The sequence below is a fragment of the Camellia sinensis genome, chromosome 9 (assembly GCF_055761805.1).
Source record: "Camellia sinensis isolate YWXY chromosome 9, ASM5576180v1, whole genome shotgun sequence".
NCBI lineage: Eukaryota > Viridiplantae > Streptophyta > Magnoliopsida > Ericales > Theaceae > Camellia > Camellia sinensis.
In genome coordinates this window covers 152,874,305-152,899,345 of record NC_138969.1, presented here as the reverse complement: position 1 = coordinate 152,899,345, position 25,041 = coordinate 152,874,305, and the positions used below count along the sequence as shown (strand labels likewise).

At 32.5% G+C, this 25,041-nt stretch overlaps 1 protein-coding gene and 2 long non-coding RNA genes across 3 annotated transcripts; 1 reads left to right on the top strand and 2 right to left on the bottom strand.

Moving 5' to 3' along the window:
- Window positions 1-2,084: 2,084 nt before the first annotated feature.
- On the top strand, window positions 2,085-14,294 carry LOC114269888 (MACPF domain-containing protein NSL1). Its single transcript, XM_082887816.1, has 7 exons — window positions 2,085-2,647; window positions 5,660-5,898; window positions 8,872-9,076; window positions 10,089-10,172; window positions 10,296-10,479; window positions 12,321-12,487; window positions 13,457-14,294. Exons 1-7 carry the CDS (start codon window positions 2,378-2,380, stop codon window positions 14,141-14,143), a joined length of 1,836 nt encoding a protein of 611 aa, XP_082743942.1. The 5' UTR covers window positions 2,085-2,377; the 3' UTR covers window positions 14,144-14,294.
- Window positions 9,781-12,488, bottom strand: LOC145798804 (uncharacterized). Its single transcript, XR_014340449.1, has 2 exons — window positions 12,369-12,488; window positions 9,781-10,233 (listed from the first exon to the last, which is right to left on the bottom strand). It is a non-coding gene; the product is annotated as an uncharacterized LOC145798804 (long non-coding RNA).
- Window positions 14,295-17,587: 3,293 nt separating the features above from the next.
- On the bottom strand, window positions 17,588-20,507 carry LOC114269889 (uncharacterized). The gene is made up of 2 exons (XR_003631786.2): window positions 20,104-20,507; window positions 17,588-17,924 (listed from the first exon to the last, which is right to left on the bottom strand). It is a non-coding gene; the product is annotated as an uncharacterized LOC114269889 (long non-coding RNA).
- Between the last annotated feature and the right edge of the window lie 4,534 nt (window positions 20,508-25,041).

Here is a 25,041-nt window from a genome sequence, read left to right as displayed (position 1 = left end):
TCTACCCAAAAGAGGTCTTAATACAATAATATAAAAAGCATTAAGCTTCTTTTAAATTTAAATTTGAAAATAATCATCATGTTCGTTTCAATGATACCGGTCATTTTGTTTGACCCTTTGTGTATATTATTCATGAAAAAAAATTAAATGGATCCGATTATTAGCCTTTTCATTTTATCGTGTTTATCTAAAAGGGAAAGAAATGAACAACAAGACCATTTATTTTTTTTGGACAAAATGAAAAAATATTTTTATTGAATCGATCTATTTTTTTATTATTATTTATTAATGATATACAGGAAAGAACTACAAAATGAATGAGTAACCGGTGGAACACCGTCAAATTTAGATTGAACCTAGCCCATATAAAAATACTAGACTCAACTTTTTCTTTATTAATAATGACAAAGTTGGAGCACCATCTTTATTTGGTCCAAGACTATTACACAGCTTTCTCATGGCCACCACCTATTAGTGTTAATATATATATTTTTAGGGTTATTAACTCGTCTTAATATAACTTAAAAATATAATGTATTTTTTATTATACATATTTTTAGCATGTGTCCTAAAACACTCAGGCTATCAAAGTCTGTTTTTGTCTGGTTTAATTTTTGAAAATTATTTTGAGTCTTTTTTTTTTAATTTTTTTTTTTTTGTGTTTTTCATCTTTAGTAAATTTTTTTTTTCATATTTTAATGAAATTTTTTATATACTTTTTTACATACACGTAATCTAAATATACTTAAAAAATATTTTTTGTAAATAAATTTAAAAATAATTTACTAAATACAAAAAAAGTACTCTTTTTTTTTAATTATTAATTAATATTTTTAAAATTTTCTTTACAAATATGTTACTTTTTAAATATATCTAAAAATTTCAAAATTAATTAAAATATTAAAAAACTACTAAAGGCAAAAAAATGCTGTTTTCTTTGCTTTCTCTAGATATTTTCCTCATTTTTTCATCCGAGTTGTGTACTCCCCGATGAGTTGTTTCACTTCTAATTGAGAATCACATAAAACCAATCGTCGCAACGCAACGCAACGCCGGCCTGGTTTGTCTCACTCTTTTGAGTGTCACTAGCTGAGTCCAAGTTCCTCACTAGCTGAGTCCAAGTTCCTCCACGGACCCTTTTCAATGGAGAACTCTGTCATAAAATCTGCAAGAACTTATCCTTTGATAGAGGTTCATAGTCAGAATCTGATATCATAATGTCTTGGCTTAATAGCCAATTTGAAGATTTGTTTAGAGAGGTCGGCTCTGTAGAGCAATTAGCTGTTCGATTCGTTAATAATTGATTTGAATTTAGCTCGGTAAGTAAATAAATTAATCTTAAATATATTTTGAAAGACATTAAAATTTTCATATCAAGCATAAATAGTCAATTATACGTTAGTTCAATAAATTTTAAACCATATAAAAATATTAAAATGTTAGAATTCAGAGAGCCCTGCTGGAGACCCCCAGCAGGGAATGACCCCCAGCACCCCCACCTCCACGTGGGGGGCTGGCAATGGCCAAAAACTTAAAAAAAAAAAAAAAAAAAAAAAATTGTTTTTTTTGGACCAATCAGTGAGGACCCCCAGTACCCCCACTGGGGGTCTCAAGCTTTATTGGAATTCAGATTTAAAAAAAAAAAAAACTCATTTGGAACTTGTTAGTAAAAGTTATAAAGTCATAGTAGACTATTCAGTTAAATTACTATTGCCAATATTTGTAGTAACTTTAGTCGTAGGTCAGATTAGAGGATACCGTTGGATCTGTGGAGTTCATCACGGGTCTTGTTTTGATAATTCGAATTATTCAATGTGTAAAATTTATCGAGTATTATGTACTTGCAAAATATTATGTTGATCGGATAATTATAACTATGTAATCAAATCAGTTTTGTATAAAAAAAATAGACAATCAACAAATTAACGATTGATAAAAAATTAATCTGATGAGATAGTTATCGATATCCGATTAACTTAATTTTTTACAAATATATAATACTTAATAAATTTTATACATTAAACAATTTAAATTACTATCATAACGAGAAACCCAACCGATCTAACAATATCTTCCAATCCAATGTAACACCGGAGGCAAGCTGCTACTTATAGTAAACCGTTCAACTGTCAACCAAACAATCCCGCCGCCAGTGGCTCTTGACTACCTTCACCCATTCACACCTTTCATCAATTCCCAAAAGCGCCAAAAAAACAAGTCAAACTCTCTCTCTCTCTCTCTGAATATATGACTTGCTCAAATATTCAATTCTCTCTCTGTTTTCAAGCCCTTCAAACCTGCTAATAAAACCTTCCAGCACTCAAAATCCATATAAATATCCAAAGATTTATCGAAGTCTTTGATTGGTTCAGAATCAATGGCGTTTAATGCCAGTCGATTCGGCCCTCAATCAGCTGCCGAGAAGGCAGTTTCGGTGATCGGTTTTGGGTACGATCTATCGGCCGATATTCGCTTATCGGGCTGTAAGCCGGGTCCATCCGGTTCTACTCTCATCGAGCTCGACCGGACCACCACCAAGCACCTCCGCGTGCCCGGTGGGGTCCTTGTACCGAACGTATCGGCTTCGATCAAGTGCGATAAAGGGGAGAGGACGAGGTTTAGCTCCGATGTTCTCTCTTTTAACCAGGTGATTTTGCTTTTTTTTTTTTTTTTTTTTTGGGTGTGTTTTGTGTTTGGTTGGTGAGATAAAGTAGGAAAATGAAAGAAAGTGAAAGGAAAACTGGGAATTGGGAATTGTGTTGACTTTTATTTGTGTGGAATGTTTTTTTCGATACTCTGATTGTTTGCTTCAAATTGGACTTCACAGTTTTCTTATTAGTGAAATACCACTGTTGTATCGGTTTAGAAATATTTGAACTGGAAAAAAAAATTGAGAATCAGAGCTTTTTTCCCTGATTTTTTGCTTCAATTTTAATTTTGTGGATGCTGGTGGCTGAAGTGATCTGTATATATTTTGATTTATATAATTTAATTATTTTGATTGGGGTGTTTGAATTTAAAATATTAGAAATTGAAGCATTTGAGAGATGTTGAGAATTGAGAAATAAAAGTAGTTTCTTAGGGCAATTTGGGATTAGAGAAAACATTGACACAACTTCACCTTTTGATTCACACCAAATAGGTGTTCTGGCTGTAATAAATCTTGGTATAGATAAAGAAAATGTATAGAATATGATCATGGGCAGTTTGCTAGATTTTTGAGATTGGCATGTCCAGGCAATAAAATATAATTGTTACATTGGGATTTCTTGGGTTTGAGATTAAGCTATATGTGGTGTTTACTGCTTGGTATGTGGGGTCTGCCCACGTGATGGCTGGACAACCACCACCCAAGTTGTTCTTCACCAACAAAGAAATTAATGAAAGTAAAAGGTGAGGAAGAAATAATGAAGAAAAGGATGAGCAACTTCTTAAGGGTGTCAACAAGAGAAACAAAATAAATACATAAAATATTGCAAGAATGATGTGGCTATATCATTCATGTAAATAAAAATCATCATGATGGGTGTTTTGTGAAAGGTCTTTATTGAACCTTATGAAGCACGTGTACAGGCACTGATACGTTCCGAGTACATCAATATGGTAAAATTTTAAAAAAGTAGGGTACAGGTTCGTTTGTAAAAAAATGTTTATTTTTAATTTGGAGAAATGCGAAAATTAGTTAAATAATTTAAATTGTTAAGATTTAACCTATATTTAACGTCAAAAGTAAAGGTATAAATTAAAATTAAATGTCATTACATTAAATAACTTACAAATCATAATTTAATTTTAAAATCATGCTTAGTATAATAGTAAAAAAAGTCCAATGAAACTAATTTTACCTCCGTATTGGAAGAAAATACTATTTCGATTGAGGTATAGGCTGTTTGTATAGTAGGTATATCTATAGTACGATAAAAATTACAGAAAAAAAATGTGGATGTGTGTTTCGTGTACTTGGTACGTATGCAGAAATATCATGCGAAGTACCAATACCTACCTAGTAAATACTCGGTATGGGTACGACATGTTTGTCGAAATACCCATGATTCATGGATTGAATCACATCATTCTGTAAGAATTTTCTGCTGTATATCCTTACTCAAATGTCAATGGTAGCAGCAATATTGACTCATATGCATGAAGGCTAGTCGGTAATTTTCCTATAAATAGGCCAATGAGAGGCCTTGTGAAATTAGCAAGAGAAGAGCAACTATATGAGCTGCAAGGGGGTGAGATAGAGAGATGTGAGGGGAATGAGATATACAAATATCAGTGAGCGGGGTGGGGAACACTAGGATGAGCAAGGAAGTATTTATAACTCATTAGCTTCAGGGCTTGGTCTTGGTGTTGGGTTTGGGTATTTTTTTTTTGATCTCATATTTGTACTTTTTGTTACTCATTGTGGATTTACCTCTTGCCGGGCAGTATTGTCAATATCTTATGATTCACAATACGTATCTTATGATTCGGTATATATTTTATGAAGGATTATACAATTTACATTTTAGTGTCATCAACATCTTATGATTCACGATACGTATCTTATGATTTGGTATACATTTTATGAAGGGTTATACATTTTATATTTCAAGAAACCTTACTTTTATAATTTTAAAGATTATATATTGTTTGGTGTTTTGCTTTGACAAGATATTTGTGTTTTCCATAGCTATATTTATTTTTCTACCTATTTTTAAATATTTTAAAGTATCTTATGATACACAATACGATACGTGGTTCAGAAAAATAGAAAAATGATACTTGATATGTATCCCAATTTGACAACAATGCTCTTGCCCATGGATGTTTAGGCTGAATCATATTAGATATTGGTGTTCCTCTTTGTGTGTGTGTGTGTGTATTTATTTCGGGTGTGCTTCCACTCTTATGAGAATGTTTTCCTTAAGCCTGTGTTTGGTTGGGGGATTTGGAGAGAGAAAAGAAAAAATGTGTAAACTAGGTACCCTTTCTCTTTCCCTTTTCCTTTCCCTTTTCCTTTCCAAATCTCTTCCTAAATCCTCCAACCAAATACAGCGTAAAAGTGGTATCAGAGCTAATGATTGATGATCTTGAGCCATGGGAGATTCTAAGGCATGACAGAGGACTCAGAGCCGTCGTAAAGTGATTAGGGCCATAGTTGGACTAACCGTGGAATCAAAACATTTGACAAGCATAATCATATAGTCAACTTGATATCCATGGGTTAAATCATTAAACAAGTTCAAGTACGTGTTGCAATTCATAGTTTTGAGATAATAATTTATTAAAGAAGTTTGCATTTTATGAATTGAGTTCATGAAATGCACAAGATATAAGACTTTTTCTTGTGTTAAATTGCTTGGGTCTGTGACTATGTTGCTAATAAAGTATCAAAATTTATTGCTATGGTACTGCCTTCACTGTTTGTTGTCAGAGAGGGTTAATTCTCTTGGATAGAGCAAAATGATGATGAAAAGGAAATGGTTGAATCCCAAGTAGTTTGTATAATGCTTGTTCAAGTTCAAAATCTATAGTAAAGTTAAACCAGTTATGAATTTTGTATTTGAAATAGTTTTTGATCCAACCTTTATGATTGGAAATATTTTAATGGTTAAAATGATGCCTATTGCATTGAGGTATTTTTTGCCTTCTCTAATCTTTCCATCTGATTCAGATGTCAGAGCAATTCAATCAGGAGTGTGCTTTGTCCGGTAAAATACCTTCTGGCCTATTCAATACAATGTTCAACTTCAGGGGCTGCTGGCAGAAAGATGCAGCTTCCACAAAAAGTCTTGCTTTTGATGGTTGGTTTATTACTTTGTACAACATTGAGTTGGCAAGATCCCAGATAATACTATCTGAGCAGGTGAGAAAAGAAGTGCCTGCTTCATGGGATCCTGCTGCCCTTGCTGAGTAAGTTCCTTTACTTGAAGCTCAATTTTCTGATGGCTTTTACCAATGCTTGACAAGGAGCTTGTTTGTGAAAATTTCTTTTAATTTAGGGAAAATACTAGTTTTAAGAACCCAAAATATTTATCTTTTTTCTCTTTTAAGATAAGATGCCACTTAACACTTTCTTTGGAACTTCAAATTGGTTAAGGAAAAGGAAAGTGAGAAGGAAAACCATTTTCTTCATGTTTTTTTTCCTAATTGAAAAAGTTATATGAACATTGTTTCATGAAATGAAAAGAAGTTACAAATAAGGAGAGAGATGATATCTAGAAGGGAAAAAAATCACTTCATATATTATTTTCCTTATTGATTTTAGGGTAACCAAACACAGTAATAGTGAATGGACCCATAGAACTGATCAACTCATTTAATTGGCATGACGACATTTTGAGCAAGAAGTTAAACTTAAGAAGCATGGACACGGACATGCGACACGACACCGATATGACACGGACACGCCAACATGCCAATTTTAAAAAAAAACAGGACACGACATGTGGGAGACACACATGAAATATATAATTTTATATGTTTATCATATGTTCTATATATGAATATATCATTCAAAGGGAATAAAAAATGCAATATGATACTAATTCCTATAACTTTATATGATTTTGTTTTATTATTATATTCTAAGTTGTTTTGTTCAAACTTATAATTAGTTTCTTCTGTGTTTAATTGATAGACACATGTGTTTAAGCGATAGACACGTGTCCTACTAGTGTCCAGGTCTTTAAAAGAAAATTAAAAAATAGGACATGTTTTAAAGAGTGTCGAACATGTGTTGGGAAAGTGTCCAAAGAGTGTCAGTGTTTGACATGGATACGTCACCTTCTTAGAAGTATCCGTACTTCTTAGAGTTAAACCAACCAATCTAAATGCAAATAATGATCAAGATAAATAAAAAAATTTCAACATAAATATGTTCTTTTATGTCCGATGTAAATGCCTTTTGTGACAGCATATAAAATAATAGGTGATTTTGACATTTGACTTGTGGGTTGGTTCTTCTTCTAGTGGATAGATTTAAAATTTTCACCATCTTATGTTAATTTCATCAAGCAAGCAAATATAATTTTTATTAAGCAATATGCATCCCCTACATGACAGCATATGTAACTGGCGAGCATTTACACGCTATGTACATGTGTAGAACATTGGCCCATTAATCATACAGATATACAATTTCATACTGGAATATAGATGTATGAAAATGTGTGTAAAAAGAATGAAAAGAATTATTTAGCTTATCCATGAATGAGGTAGATGCCATGTATATATAATAGATTCATGATACAATTTAGGAAACGATATAAATAAGAAAATAATACTAAATCAGTGATTGACACAATCACCGATTATATACATAATACTAAAAATAAAAAGATTCTATGTACTCTAATTTCTATATTCAACACTCCCTCTCAAGCTGGTGTGAAGATATTCAACAATCGCAGTTTGCCAAAGAATGACTCGAAGAAGTCAGAAAAAACTCAACGGCTAGTCAAAATAAATGCTACCGAACAAATCTGGTAGTCCATTAAATAAAAAAAGCCAAAAAGAGTTTTATACATCAACACAACATCTTAGAAAGGAAAAAAACAGGGACTAAACTGTGCCCTAGAAGAAACTGACCGGAATCAATGTCGGGGCAGTTTAAAGGGGTTCGGACCGTTGCAGGAACTAACCGGAATCAATGTCAGGACAGTGTACGGGGTTATGCTGGACCGTTGTAAAAACTAACCGGAATCAATGTCGGGACAGTTTAAAGGGTCATGTCGGACCGTTATAGAGACTAACGGTTCGTTTGGGAAGTGGGTTGGCTTTTTGGTTTTTTAGCTATTTTAGCCTGAAGCTAAAAAGTCTCGTTTGGGAAGGGCTTTTTTTGGCTTTTTTGTGAGAGAAATAATGTAATGATTATGGGTTAAATGTGATATTTTGTCTTATTGGGCTAAAATAACCTATTTTGTATTATATGGCTATTTTAGCCCAAACCATCTTCCCAAACAAGCCATAATTGGATGTTGAACCAGCAAGTGTGGCACACACATAACTTATGACATGGTGCTAAACGATGATGGCAACATATGGCTGAGTACGCCAAGGGCCGGCTTATTAGAGAGTGCACCAGAGGAGGCGGCTTAGGTAATGCACTAAGAGGGCAACTTGGGTTGTGCGCTAGATGAGGCGGCTTAGGTGGTTTACATGGTATATCACTATGCTCACTATGATATAGGTATAATACCCCCCTTAAACTCAAATAGGTTTGAAGATAAAAACCTATTTGAGGTTGAAACAGAGGGAAAGACAAAGTGAAGTAGAAACACATAAAAAAAATGGATTGAAAGTAAAAAAAAAAAAATATGATAGAGATATTTGGGATAGGAATAAACTAGTGGATAGAGGAAGAGATCACCACGAAGTGATACTAAAAGAAAATATGGCAGTAGAATGGGTTGAGGTTCGGCGGGCGGCCAAGGTAAGGCTGCCGCCCATCGGTGAAGCAAAATTACTAGGTACTTAACCTAACTCTGATACCAAAAAGAATGAAAAGAATTATTTGGCTTATCCATGAATGAGGTAGAGGCCATGTATATGTAATAGATTCATGATACAATTTAGAAAACAATATAAATAAGAAAACAATACTAAATCAATGATTGACACAATCACAGATTATATATATGATACTAAAAATAAAAAGATTCTATGTACTCTAATTTCTATATTTAGCAATTCTTACTTGAAAGAACTTGTTCAATATGAAGCTTACACACCTTCTATACATAGAAGCAATTGCCAAAGTTCTGTTTTCTTTGTAGGTTTGACCATTTTCCTTATAATCCGTGGAAGCCACTGTAATTTTAATTGACAGTTCCATTGATTTAGAGATTGATAGCTACTATAATACTTATTAGCATGATTTTCCAGGTTTATTGATAAATATGGTACTCATGTTGTTGTTGGGGTAAAGATGGGAGGTAAAGATGTAATTCACATTAAGCAGCTTCAAAATTCAAATCTTCCGCCAACTGAAGTGCAGAAATTATTAAAGCAATTAGCTGATGAAAGATTTTCGGAAGATGTAAATGGAGGCATCACAAAGAACACTGATAAACTATCAGGGAAGCGGAAGGTACACACAAATTTCTAGAACCAAATCACCACATCAAGAGTTGATTCTTTTGTTTGCTCAAATTCACTTCAAATTTCATCTGTGCTCTTCCTTTTGACCTTTCACATCCAATGGCACTTCAAAGTGAACTTCCTTTTGTTCTTAAAGTTGTAGGATGTCGAGTTAGCACACTAATGTTATAATATGCATATAAGAAAATTAAAATAAGTAATAACCTTCTTGAACTGAAATGATTGCCTGGTAACTGTTTGAACCCTTGTTTCTTTGTTTTGGTCTCTAAACCTTCATTCTGAATGCAACAGTGGCACACATAAGTTGAACCTAGACACTATGTTTTAAGTGGAAAACTTTAGCATAGCAAAACAAATAAAATACTCTTGGCCGGTGGACATTTGTGTGCTATGTATACCTAATACATATCATGCATAGCTAAATGGGTATGCATGTGTATTATACAGTGTAGAACCTAGAACATGGATCATTTTGGTACTTGTAACATGAACGGCAACATAGTATGCCACATGCTCTAAAATTTGGTACGATAAGAGTATATTTGTATAGATTACATCATAAGAATTTAAAATACTTATGGAGTAATTTTCTTTTAACAATTATACATCTAATAAAATGTAGGTTTTTTCCCCCAAATTAATCATGTACTGACATTTTTATTAGCATTATGACTCATTGTTAACATTGGGATCTGTGAATTTTTTTTGAGATTAGATTGTTTTCGATTGCTAAATATACTGTTTTGGAACGAAAGTGTACCTTATTTTAGAACGTGCATTCCAAAACATATTCTACTGGTAGCACTGGTAGAACCAAATAATAAAATAGTACTGCAAAACATATTCCTGGAAGATCCTGCTTCCTGTGCTTTGTGTTCTGATGTAAACTGATATAGGGTTATAGTGCCACAGAAAAGCGCACACAGATTATTGTGTTTCAGCTTGAACACTGGATATTGTAGCATCCTCATTCTACTTTGAAATTCCAATTATTGTTGCAGGATGAACAGTCTGTCATCTGGAATATTCATTCATCAATTACGACTTCGATAGCTCCATCCATTGTTTCTCACTCAAAGAATGAGGTAAGCTTCTTTGTACCTTCTGTACCAGTTTTTTCTTGGATTGCACCCTTCGAAGAGCATCCTATTTTGAATAAACAAAAATAAAATAAAATAATTATAATAATCATTAAAATACTTTTTCAGGATATATTTAGTGTTCATATCCGACGGGGAGGCATTGATAGTGGCCAAAGTCATAGTCAGTGGCTTTCCACTGTATCACAGTCGCCGAATGTCATATCAATGTCCTTTGTTCCTATAGCTTCACTTCTAATTGGCGTTCGTGGTAGTGGATTTCTTAGCCATGCAATTAATCTCTACCTTCGATGTGAGTATACTCATCTCTGTATTGTAAATTTTCTTTATTGGGCAAAGGTCTAGTATTGTTTGCCATATATTCATGAAAACCAGTCGGGATGGGCTGTGGCTTGTTATGTGGAAAATTTGAAGAATGGCAACTAATTGTGCCAAACCAAGTGTGGATGATTCTATGTCCAACCTCTTTGCCTAGGTCTTAAAACCATTTTTGAAAGGACTCACAGATGTTTCTTAGCCTAAATTTAATGAGGAAATGTGACTAAGCATGTCAATTATTATGATGTGGGAGATTGATCATGGAAAAGCCTACATCCGCACCTTATCGTGTTGAATTGAGTTGAGTCAGGCATATTCTTTTTTTTGGCGCTTTTATTTTGACATGTATAACACAAGCATGTGCTTGAGCTGAGACTTGAACCCTGCACCTTTCCTTGGGGGTGTTGGAAGATGCCATTTAATTTGACGACTACTTTTCTTTTGAACTGAAACCATTATTTTGATGTTGTTTTCTTGTTAAAATCTAGCAAGAGTGTAATAACGTTGAATTTGGAAAATAAAAATTACCGACATTGTTAACATAATGTGATAAGATTTGGGTTTTGGTGAGTGGTTGGTTGCTTAGCGGTTAAGAAAACTCCTACGTAGCACAAACATGGACACATGACATGAAATATCAACACGGTGATTTTAAAAATACACAGGTCATTATATTTTTATAAATATATAATGTCAAATATATGAATAATTTATTTAATGGTAATGAAAAAAATAAACATAATACTAATTAAACTTAAAAAGGTATATATTTCATAACTTTAAATATTAAGATAACATTCATGTGACAATTGCATTATAAAGAATGCAAATCAATTGTAGAACATCGAAATACGCATGATGTATTCATATTGTAAATACTTTAAAATATATTTACAGTGCAAAAGTTGCATTATGGTAAGTGCAAAACATTGTTACTATGAACATATTCATCATATAGGTCGTGTTTGGAGGATTTAATTACTGTCGCCGAAGTATTTGCAAAGTGTTTCTTATTATGAATTTAAAATTTTAATTGAGACACGCCAAAGAAGTGTCAGACATGCTTTTAGAAATGTCTATATCTAAGAAGTGTGGACACAAACGTGTGACATGACATGGACATGATGACGCAATTTATTATTATTTTTATTTATTTTTAAATGTAGGACGAGACGTGGGGGATACATCCAAAATATATATATGATTTTATATATTTATTATATGTTATATATAAGAATAAATAATTATTATGTCATATATATGTATAAATATTTAAGTTAAAGACAATTATTTTAAAGTATATATTTACGTTGTTTTTGTTTTATAGTTAGATTCCAAATTATTTTATTCAAACTTGTAATGTGTTTTATGTGTGCCTAAAGTATTAGGAAATGTCCGATGAGTGTTGTGAGGTTTCGGTGTTGGACACAACATGTTACCTTAGAAATGTCCTTGCATACCTCTTCCATAGACGTGTCCGTGCCTCTTAGGATTTCTCTCTCTCTCTCTCTCTCTCTCTCTCTCTTTGAGTTTGAAATCAGATAACTAGACAACTTGGCGCTAAAACTTTGTTGAATTGTTTGAAAATGTTTCTTGTACCTTAGTTATCCACCATTATGATTGAGTCTTGGTATTGACTTTTGCTCACTTATTGTGGTCATATAGAATGGTTGATATCTTCCATGTAGATTGCACATGAGTGTAATATGTAGGATAGTATTTTATGCAAAGATAGCATTTCCATTCTTCTAGCCCAAGGCATTGTTACTTTGCAAGTTATAATAACTGGATGTTCTTGGATGTTCAATCATGCAGATAAACCACCTATAGAGGAACTTAATCAATTTCTAGAATTTCAATTACCTCGACAATGGGCTCCAGTGTATGGTGATCTTCCACTTGCACCTCGGCGAAAAAGACAAGTGTCCCCATCTCTTCAATTCACATTTATGGGTCCAAAACTTTATGTTAATACTGCAAAGGTAAATTCTTGTCACTTACCTCGTAAAAATTGTAATATTATAAATTCAAATTTTGGAAATGTTTTGCATCGCATGCTTGTGATCAGTGATCTCATTTTGTGGAAGGATGAAGAGGTAATTTGCCTTCTACATGATGGAGTGGTTGTTGGGACATTTTAAACTCTAGATTATTATGTCATGGAGCTGATGAGCGCAGTTTGGTACTTGGGTGGGTACAAGCAATACTAATAGTAGATTAAGCACTAAAGTCCTTACTCTTAGGTGACCAGCTGAACCCTACAGCCCCGACAAATCAGCAACTTTCTAAAGAGGCAGTGAGCCGTCAAATAGCGGAGATTGCTCGGATGCTAGTGCATTTAAATGTGCTGCAAAACATCTTTTTGTGATTTGTTGGACACGATCAAATTTTTCTTTCTTTTTCTTAGTTACCTTTTGAGATTGACGCTAAGAAGCATAGACATGGACATAGACACGAAAATGGACACAGGATTCCGAAATTTTAAAAAATTAGGATACTTGCATAGCAGGGATACAAATTTTTTTCTTTAAACATATTTATTTGCTATGTATATGAATATACACAAAGATATAAGAGAAAGCAATGTACACGTGAGTATATATAATTTTTTTTCCCACTTTTCTTACTCTTTGTTTTCATATATTTTACTTTGACTTCAAAAGAAATTCACAAAGGTGTCCCGAGCTGTGTCCAAACATAGGACATGTGTGTCAATAAAATGTTCCCAAAGCGTCTTGCAAAAACATAAAAAAATAGACACCACATGGCATGTCCAACAGGTGAACACGCATGTCCTCAGAGTGTCAGTACTTATACGTGTCCTACACAGATACCACCGATTTTGAATCGGTGGTGTTTCATGGGATTGACAGGATAATCAATTTAAAGCTGCTTTGACTGTTCTCTGAACTAGATTACAACCTAAGTCTTTATAAATCAACAATTTGCAGGTTGACTCCGGAAACCGACCGGTGACAGGGATCCGTTTATACTTGGAAGGTAAGAAAAGCGACCACTTGGCTGTTCATCTGCAGCACCTCTCAACTCTTCCTCAGAGCCTCCAACTCTTGGATGATCCTAGTTACAAGCCAATCGATGAGCCAAATGAACGAGGTTACTTTGAACCTGTCAAGTGGAGCATATTCTCTCACATCTGCACTGCTCCGGTACAATACGACGGCGCAAGGATTGATGATTCTGCATCTATTGTTACAAAGGCCTGGTTTGAGGTTAAGGTTGTTGGAATGAAGAAAGTGTTGTTCTTGAGGCTCGGATTTGCAGCCGTGGCCTCTGCAAGGATTCGTAGGTCAGAGTGGGACGGACCGGGAACCTTGTCTCGGAAATCAGGATTCATGTCAATGTTGATGAGCACGACATTCAGTACAGCGATGATTCCGCCTGAGAAACCAACAAAAGTGGATTTGAATTCCGGGGTGTATCCCGGTGGGCCGCCTTTGCCAAAAAGAGCACCCAAACTGATGTTTTTCGTGGATACAAAGGAAATGGTGAGGGGCCCGGAGAATTCGCCGGGGTATTGGGTGGTCACTGGAGCAAAGCTGTGTGTAGAGGGTGGCAGGATCACCATCAAAGCTAAATACTCATTACTGACTATAATGTTAGAGGACTCTTTCATATGAGGAAAGGAAATTAAACAGGGGACAAATACATATAATCGTCTTTCTTTTTAAATTTTTGCTAACGTTTTGTACTGTACATAGTTCTATAAAGTGAATAAATTCAATTGTATCTGTTGCAATTAAGGTTTTAAATAAACATTTACTTTGGTAATTTCTGAATATTATTTGAATATATATTAATCATCCTATATATTTTTTCATAATTTTTCTGGTATATGGTCTATTATATGTGATATATCAGACATTATTTGATTTTTTTTTCTTTTTATTTTAAGAATTTTATTTATATTTTTATATAAATTTAACTGTTACTATCCTATATCTTAATATATATATTCTTCTGTATGTTAACAAATATCTCATGATAAACCATGGTGTGGTCTATAGAGAATTTCTTTCTTTTTGTGATATTTTTTTTAAATAGTATTTCTCACTTATCATATGTATCGATTTTGAGGTTATAGACGACAAAAAGATAAAATAAAAAAAGAAATAGAAGAAAAATTATTTATTTATCTTTTTTTGTTGGTTCAAGAAAATGAATAGCATTAAAGTGAAAATTGAAAGGGTGATCTGGTTTGGCTGAATCCATTCACCATTTTATGACTATTATCTCAATTATTAAAAAAAAATATACGAATGTAAGTAAGACCCATTATTTAGCGTTAATTTATAGAGTAATTATGTTAAAAATGTGAGATTAATTATATTTTCTTCAATTCTCATAAAAGATAATTTACCTAGAGTAAAATAAAAATTTCAAATAATTCACTAAGATTAAAATTAAAATAAAAACTAAAATTTTAATTTTCTTTTTACTTTAGTGAATTTTCTTTCAATTTTGTAATTTTTAATAAAATTTTTAAGATCTAATATTAGTAGGATCTAAGTTTTTATTTTTTATTTATTTATTATAAATTAAAAAAAATCAATAAAAATATTACTAGAAAATACAATTACCAAACCCCCCTCAGTGTCTCAAGTTTGCTCCAAGCATGAAGACAAGAATCTCCCCTCCCCAAAGCAACTCCTTTTCGTTAAAGAAATCAATCAAACAAATCTGGTTTTAATTCAAAGGTTAGTAATCTGGTGAAACTTTCTCAATTCCGTCCAATTAGCCTGTGCAACTTGATCTTAAAGATTATTACAAAAATTTTGACAAATCGGTTGAAGAAAATTTTGTGGTGCTTGATTACTTCAAATCAGTCAGCTTTTGTACCAAGAAGGATGACACAGGACAATATTTTGGTAGCCCATGAAGCTTTTTAGTTTTTGAAATTAAAGAAAAGGGGGCAGATGGGTACATGGAAATCAAATTGGACTTCGATAAGGCGTATGACCGCAGTGAGTGAGATTTTCTCCAAGCATTGTTGAGGAAGATGGAGTTTCATCATATGTGGATTAAGTGGATTATGCAGTGTGTTTCAACAGTTAGTTTCTGTGTGTTTGCAAATGGGGAAAAAAAGGCATCTTTTATTCCTTCTCGGGGGCTAAGGCTCCAAATTGTTAACAAAAAGCCTCCATGATAAAAGGATTTCATATATCAGCAAATTTTTTGGGGGAGGAGACATGGAAGGAAGAGGAATTCATTGGGTGAGTTGGGGGCAGCTGGCTTTATCCAAATTCCATGGAGGTTTGGGATTTAGAGATTTTAATGCATTTAATTTGGCTCTTCTAGCGCGACAAGGATGGAGGTTGATGAAGTTCCCTAACTCATATTGTGCTAGGATGTTGAAAGGAATATATTTTCCCCATTTGGATTTCGTTAATTCTAGAGGGAGACGTGCTTCTTGGGCGTCGTCTAGTATTATTCATGGAAGTAGTATTTTGTTACAAGGAGTAAGATGGCAATTTTGTTTTGGGACGACAAGTGGATTCCATCCATACCTGGATTTAAACTTTTCTCTCCAAGACCAGTTAATTGTGGGTTAAATAGAGTAGTGGATGTGATTGATTCCGTACACAATAGTTGGAAGGTTGAGGCCCTTAATAGCATAGTTTCAGCAAAGGAAATCGAACTATACGTACTTTCCAATTTTGGAAAAGGATAATGAGGATTCTTTGGTTTGGCAATTCGAGTCTAAGGGTTCTTACTTGATGAAGGCGGGTTATCATGTAGCTCTAAAGGAGAAAGAAAGGAAGTTAACTCAGAGACCGTCTTCATCTCTCCAGCTTCCCAAGAATTTTAGGAAATTCATCTAAGTCCCTAAACGTCCCTCTGAAAGTCCGTCATTTCTGGTAGAGAGTATGTAAGAATGTGCTAGCTACAAAGGAAAATCCGCTCCAAAGGAATTGTGCTATGTCAGGTCTTCGTCCCATTTGTCACAAGAGGGTGGAATCTATAGAGCATCTATTATTTGAGTGTGGGTTCGAGTGGTGTGGTTTGGGAGTGAGGTTGGTTATAAAGTTTCTTTGTCAGAAAATCAATCAATTTTGAAGTGGGTTTGTAAGATGATGGAGTATTTCAATGACAAGGAGTATAATATGTTTTTCAGCTCAATTGCCTAGATTGGTTGGTTTGTGTGGAAAGAACGCAATGAGTTTGTTTTTTATCAGAAACCAGTTGATCCGATCTCAACGTTGTGTCGAGCAAGGATGGCTAAAAAAGAATTTTATGCGAGGGCCAGCTCGAATGGGGCAGGTCAGCATCACATATCTACAAGTAACCAGCAAAGTGAAGATAAATGGCGACCTCCAGCTGCAGGGAAATTCAAGATAAATTGTGATGTTACTCAAAAAGGCTTTGATCTAGCTTCAATTGCAATAATTCTTTGAGACTCGAAAGAGGTTGTTGGATGGTTTGGCAAAACAGATTGTGTGCTCTTCTTCTCTTCAAGGTGAGGCCTTCGCATGCCGGTTAGCTCTAGCTTGCAACCTTTCAGAGGTGGAAATTGTAAGAGACAAGAAGTCTGTTATTCATCCAAGTGTATCTGAAACTGATCTATCTTTTTTGACATCAACAGCTAGCTGTGCATTTGAACCTGGGGTTTTCTTGGAGTCCTAGAGCAGCAAACAAAGCTGTGGATTGGGTGGCCAAGGCTTTTCTCAGAGGGATGTTCTTTCCCTAGATTGGATTTCTTTTCCTCCTTTGGCTATTGGGGCTTTATTAAGAATGGTTTAATTTTGTTCTGCTTGGCTGTATTTCCTTTATGTTTTCATCTGATCCAAAAAAAAAAAATGCAACTCCTTTTCCTTGTTGAGAAAAGAATTTCCAACCCAAAAGCGTGCAACTATTTTCTCATTTGATAACCTACTCTTACCAAACATCATTTCATTTTCCTTCCACCCAAACAACCATTCGTCTCGCACTCAATACTAATAACATTACACCATCTGCAAAAAGTCATAGTTGGCAATGAAGCTAGCAATAAATTGCTGAAAACTTTCAAATTGAAAATTCTCAAAAAAAAAAAAAACCAAAGAAAGAAAGAGAAATTTCTCAAATATTACAAAGACGATGTTTGTTTAGATTAAAGCAAAATGGATTTGAAGAGTCTTTGAATAAGTAAAAAGTTTCTAAACCATTCCATGATTCGAGCTGAGGGGAAGGATTAAATACACGACACTTGATCTTACGTAATTGATCAATTACATTACCTAATGTATATATGTTGATGATGGCTTCTATTTATAGCCATTTTATTTTCCCCATATCCTATAAACTGCTCAAAAAATAGATTAATATATAGTTACAAAAACATGCCGGGATCTGTACCAGCCATGGCGAAGAAATCATCTCTGCCCTTCTCTCTTTTTCTACCATCCAGCAAATCCTAAGAAACTGCAGACCAAAAGATATGTAAAGTCAGAGCATGTCTACTAGTTTTTGCTATTTTAGCAATGTCAACTACATATTTTGGTATGCTAGTGCATTAAAATTGCTATAATTAAACAATTGTGTGCTTTAACGGTACAATTGTCTCCTTGAATCTTTAATGGTTCATGTGATTGTCTATGAGACAGGTAAAGAAAGTGCGAATTGACCAATTTGACAAAGAATCAAGATCACTTTTCCTTCTCCTTGAATCTTTAGTGGTTCATGTGATTGTCTATGTCAAGATTCAAGAGGATAGATAAAAGAGCACAAGAGAGGGCATGTGTTATGGATTCTTTGAAATGAATCTAGATCACATGTCCAAAGAACCAACAAAGAAAGTAGCATGGGAGGGATGTATTTTGGATTCTTTGAGAATTAATCAAGATCATTTGTCTCCTCTTATGCTCCCTTCTTTGTCTTTTTTAGGGGTTGTTTAGGATGACCTAAATAAGTGTACTTTTTGTCTTTTTACGAAAAGATGTACAGAAAAGTAGAGAGGTGATGTGATGGAAAAAAGATAAAAAGTGTGTACTTATTTAAAGTAGCCAAACTTGGCCTTAATCTTATCATAAGATTCAAGAAGATAGAAGAGAACATGAGAGAGGAAGTGATCTGTCCTCTCCCATGCTTCTTTTTTGCTCCATTGAATCTTATTGGTTCATAATTTCATGAACCAATCGGATTCAAAGAAATAGAGAGAATTATTTTGGTCGAATTTTGACGGTGGCAACTCCTTTGGCATGCCGTCGAAGATGCCCTCATTATTCATTACTTTGGCAGTAGGCAAAACTACTTTGTCAAAAGGCAGAGTCCAACAAGAAAAATCCTACATCTAAATGATAAATGAATGGCACAAACAAAAACTACAACAGCTTTAGTCAAATAGCATCATTTTTACACCTTCCATAAACATTGGCTTCCAATGCTTTGCTAGCATACCAAATCTCAATTCAATTGCAAACAAAAATCTATTAATAGATTAGTACAAGATCTAAAATTGCAATTCAATTTTGTCCATTTAATTACAAATCACAAAGCTAAAGATGTCTGATTCATGTGATATTCAGCATTTGCAATATGCATGAGAGGTGTATAAGTATATCTATCTAGTGATGGACATGAAATGTAAAATTGATGAATACAAAAGTAATGAAGTATGTAAAAATACCTATCAAAAAACAAATGAAGAAGTAACCCACCAAAAAAAAAAAAATACTTACATGCTGGTGAGGTTATGCATTTTATTTATGGTTGATTGTTACAAATTTTGTACTAATAAAATTACATATTTTGTGATACCGTAGCATTCCCAATGGATGGTGGGTGGGATGTTGTGTATGTGTTGTGTGGATGGTGGACCAACCACCATGAATATTGATAAGTAAGCTCTAAGTAATTTTTCTTTAAAAAAAAAAAAAACAATAATAGACCCATGATAAAACGGGAGCGGGGTCACTGCTGTGCAGTGTTCCCTGCTGTGCGGTTTCAGTCTTTTGTTTTTTTTTTTTTTATCCAAACCCAAAAAAAAAAAAGAAGAAAATAACTCATAAAATGCTGTCATTTTATTAACACAGCAGGAACAGCAGTGAGGGATCACTTAACACCACTAAAGTCCAAAGCTTACTTAGGAAAAGAATATTATTTTTTTGGGTAAGAAAAAAAGAGTTGAAGAAACTCACTTTTGATAAATTCTTTAATTTAGAGTTCATTAACCAAACAAAGTTTTATCAGATTTTATACATATCTTTCGTCGATCAGTTCTTACATTAAATCCTGTGAAAAAAAGGAAAAAAAGAAAGACCTTCTCAATGCCTAAACTAAATTGATTTTCTGAGGAAAAGTTTTGACTCAAATTATTTTCCAAGGAAACAAACAGAATTGGATGACACAAATCAACATGCAATTGACCACAAAGACAAAACACAAATATTTAAAGAAAAATCGATCAAATTCTATGAAAACAACATCAAATTTAGAGAGAGATAGAGAGGAATGGTAAATTTTCCATGGAAACAAACGGATTAGAAGACAGAGATCAACATGAAACTCTCAAACATACATTAATTGAATCAAAAAGACAAAACACAAATATTTAAGAACAAAAAACCAAATTTTGAGAGAGAGAGACAGAGAGAGCGAAAACCTGAGAGATCGAAAGGCGAGGTGAGAGGAGAGAGCGTGGAAGAAGAAATTGGCTCCGTGAAGGAACACGACAACTCCGGTGCACCCCAGCACAAAGAACTCCACCATCATCTTCTCTCTCACTCTAATTTCTAATTCTTAATCTAATCAAATAACACAAACCAAACAAACTGAACCCACAACGTATGGATCACTATTTATATGAATGACGATGATGATGGTCGAACTCGAATCTGACTGGATAAACCTTGTCGGTGTTTGTTTTGGGTTTGGTTACTCCATAGAGAGAGAGAGAGAGAGAGAGAGTAAAGAAAGAAAGATCAAAATACGTGACGTGGATGTCCCTATCCATCTTCCAAGTCCTGCATCTACTTTGTCGTTAGCCAAGTGAGTTGGATTTCACTTAAAAAAATATGAAAAAGATAAAATAGATTAAGAAATATTTAAAATGATTTAAATAAATATATATTTTAATTGTTTTTATTAAAAAATGTGTATACAAAGTAGAAAGATATATGATTAAAATAAATATATTTATCTAAATAAGTATACTTATATAGATTATGTTAAACATCTATTATATAAATTAATAAAAAAAATATCACATTCAAATTTAGTTATTTCACTTTTACTCTTATAAAAAAAAAGAAAATGTTTGAGGGCTACAATTTTTGTGGCTCAAATGGTTCAAAATTGTCAAAACGACGTCGTTTTGATAATTTTGAAGTTGTCTTTTACTCAAAACGACGTCGTTTTTCCAATTTCAAACCATTTAAGCTACAAAAATTGTGACCTTCAATCATTGTTGTAAAAAAAATTTCTTAGACAAAATTAATTTAATCAAATTAAATTAATAAAAAAATAAAAAATAAAAATAAAACATTTCTCCCCAAACCAATCCCTTGTTGTGAGACTACCGCCACAAACATAAACAAACGCACAGCGGTTTCAAACAAGGACCACTCCCTTCTCACCGACTTTTCTTCTTTTATTTAGGATGAATTAAAAATACATTTTTTAAAATTTACTTAAAATATAAATTATTTTTTGTAATTTAAAAATTATAAATATTTCTTTGTTAAATTTTTTAAAAAAGTAAAATTTTTAACTATTCATCTATACAATAATAAAATTATTTAAATTATTAATTCAAATAAAATTTTAATATTATTAAAAATTAATAATTAACTTGATGATTTATTAATAAAATGACTTATTCATTATGAAATTAGAAATCTTAGGGGGCATAATATAATTTCTAGAACTGCAGGGGATAATTTGTAATTTAAGTAAACCCCAGAGGATGTATTTGTAATTTACCCTTTTATTTATGTTATTTTATTTATTTATTTATTTTTTGTTGCAAATAGCATACTCATTTTTTTAAATGACCCTTTAGTCTCATCTCAAATTGGAATATGTTGTTAGACCCCGTAGGTCACCACAGGTCTTATTCGATAATCTAAATCGTTTAATATGTAAAATTTGTTGAGTATTTCATTTTTACAAAAAATCATGTTAATTGGATATCGATAGTTACTTGATCAAATCATATTTTTGTCAATAGTAAATATAATTTTCAAAATAAATTATTGACAAAAATCTCATCCGATCAAGTAACAATCGATATTCAATCAACGCAATTGTTTACCGGAATAAAATACTTAACGAATTTTACGCATTGAACAATTCAGATTAAAAAGACCTGTGGTGGACCCTTAAATTTGAATAACACAGTCCAATACACTATGTAGACTGAAGAGAATCTAAGTCGCTTCTTTAATCTATTCAATTATGGGCCATCTAAAAATTTAACAATGTTAAACTCATTCATATAAATATATCACCTCAATTATTGTGCATCACATATTTATTTTATAATATTTGAGTTAAATTTAATTCACATAATAAATTCTAAATATTTTTCTATATAGATTCTATGTTCCTTTTTCAATAATTACTTTATCTTGATAGGAGTTGAAGCTTATGAGAAGATAGGAAAATTATTTAGTGCACTTGGGGTAAGGCCTTGTGATGGCTTTACTAGATTTTTATAGATTCAAACGGTTAAATTTATCACTTCTATGTTAGTTTGTAAGAGATAACACAACAAATATCATAAGCTAAATGATGTTAAATATTATTTTAAAACCACTAAATAGTGTCAAGAGAATATGCTCTAAATTATTACTATAATATAATTCATAGAAGGAAAATAGGAGGACAAAGGTGCAGCATAAGACTTGAATTCAGCCATTATCTTATGCTTAATAAAGAATAAAGAATAAGAAAACACCTCATCTACTAGGTCAATCTCTTGGCCTTCGTAACAGGTTTACCCTAATCAATTTTCCCAAACCTTATCTTCCTTACAAAAAAAGAAAAAAAAAAGAGAGGTGGTGATGCCATTTAACTATTGACATTTTAATAATTACTTAATACAAGTAAGATGAGAGTGACTTATAATTGAAAAAGATTAAATATTATATTAATTAAAGAAGTTGATTAATAATATAGTCATATATTAAAAAGAAGGGTCATTGTTAAGTAACTTCGTTTTACATATTCCAACCCGTTTATTAAAAAAAGAATACATTGGCTTTTTATCTCAAAACAAATCCCATGATTTTATATTATATGTTTAGTAGCAGATAATGAAATGAAGATAAAGAAATATTTATAAAAAAAAAAAAAAAAAATCTCCTCCATGTGACCTAGTTGGCTTGTAAGGAGAAAAGACAAAACAAATTAATAAAGAAAATAATATTTCTAATAACTTTGAAATAAGAAATAATCAGAAAGAAAAAACTACGTGAAAAGTTAGAATACAATAGAAAAAAAAAAGTGGAAATCTATAATGTCCAATCGCACAAAATTGCCCTCCAGTTTTTAGTTTATTACTCTTCAAAGCTACTTACATGTCATTCTGTTGGTTGCTAATCTTGACTTAGAATAATTTGCCTTTGCATTATCCAGCCAATCGGAGAAGGAGAGTTGACAAAAGCTTACCACTAGAGATAAGCATGGTCGGATTTGAATTTATTTTAGATAAAATCAGAATTAATTCGCTCTTTACTGTTTAAAAAAATTGTAATCAAACTAAATCATTAAAATTATTGAACCAATCTGAGCCAAATCATTTAAACACAATTCGATTTGATTTGGAATTACGTTTTCGCATTATCTGTTCCAAAAAAAATCATGTAACATTATTAAAAATATTCAACTTACCATAAATTAAAAATATAATAATAACATACTCATCAAACAAACTGCTCTTTTAATATTCAATAGTTAAGCAAAAACATAGCATTAAGCAAATATTGTTTAACATTAAAAAAAAACTTAATATTTAACAAATAAACAAATATGATTTAAGTTAACAGTAATATTACGAATTCAAAAATTACTTAGAATTATTATCTTATTGTTCAGATTTATTCTACATATGATCTGAACCCCACACTACACAAATTTAATCTCCACTACACAACCACCCATATAGAAAAATCTAGGTTTCCAGACTTATTGTTAAATTCAATATTTGTTGGGATTGGTCCTTTTTAGATTCAGATAGATCATTATTTTATAATTTTTTTCTTTTTTGTCAATCGACCCTTCTTTTTATCATTTTCTTTTGTGTTCGTTAATGACCAAATAATTGAATCTCTTATAGTAGTAACTATCCAATTTCAATTTTCTGCCTAGTTTTGCCATTCTTTTTTGATCATTAATTTTATAAAAGTTAATTTTACTAAATTTTGCTTTTATGAGTACTTCACCATGTATAAGATGATTTCTAATTATAATAATTCCCCTAATATCACTCATCCAATTTCACTCTCAATGATGCGGAATTATGGATGCTAAATATAAGAGAGAGAGAGGGAGAGGGAGAAGGGTGTGGAATTGCTTCACATGAGGGGTGGGCAACGTCATTGAGGGTGGAATTAGGAGGGTAAAATTAGGGAGATATAGCACCACTCCTCCAATTATTTTATATTTTAGTCAATACCATCAATTTTATTAAGTATTTTATTAATGCAAGGGATATGTGTCATTTTTTTAATTTTAAAAATTAAATGTCATGTACATTTTTTGAAAAATGAAAAAATATTTAGTAGATTAATTTATTATTTACGTAAAATAATTTTTTCACAATATTTAGGAAAAATTACTCATAAATCCCATTTGGAGAAAAATTATTCCATTTAGTCTTAGGTTTGGTTTGGGAAGTGGATTGACTTTTTTGACTATTTTAACCTAGGGCTAAAAAGTCTGGTTTAGGAAGGGCTTTTGATTTTTTTGACTTTTCTGTGAGAAAAAAATATAATGATTATGGATTGAATGTGATATTTTGTCTTATTGGGGCCAAAAAGCTTATTTTGTTTTTTGTGACTATTTTAGCCCCAAACCCACTTCCCAAACAATGGCTTAGAAATTTTCTTTCAAACCAATTAGTCCTTTTTATTTTGGATATGTTGTATTTTCTTGATTTAAGGGTCTGAAAGTTTACTTGTTTGTCCTTGTGTATGATTTTGTTTGGATTTTTTTTCTCCTAATGTTGGGTGTGCGTGGGTAAGGTAGGTTTCTATGTTTCTATTTTTTTTGTGGAGATTTAGTGGAGTGATTTGTAGGTGGATGATGTTACCCTGTTTGTGGTGTTATTGGTGTGGTGTTCGGTCTTTTTTGTGGTGTTCATCTCTATTATAACATTGACATTAATTAACATCCAAATGTAACACTAATGTAACACATAAAAAAACTCCTTAGTGTACTTTTTCCAAACATAACACTCCAATATAGCATTCCAAAAAAACTCTTTAGTGTAACACTCTAAAGTAATACACTTAAAAATTTCTTATTGTAACAATCTAATGTAACACAAAAAAAAATTTCTTAGTGTATTTTTCTCAAACATAACACTCTAATATAGTAC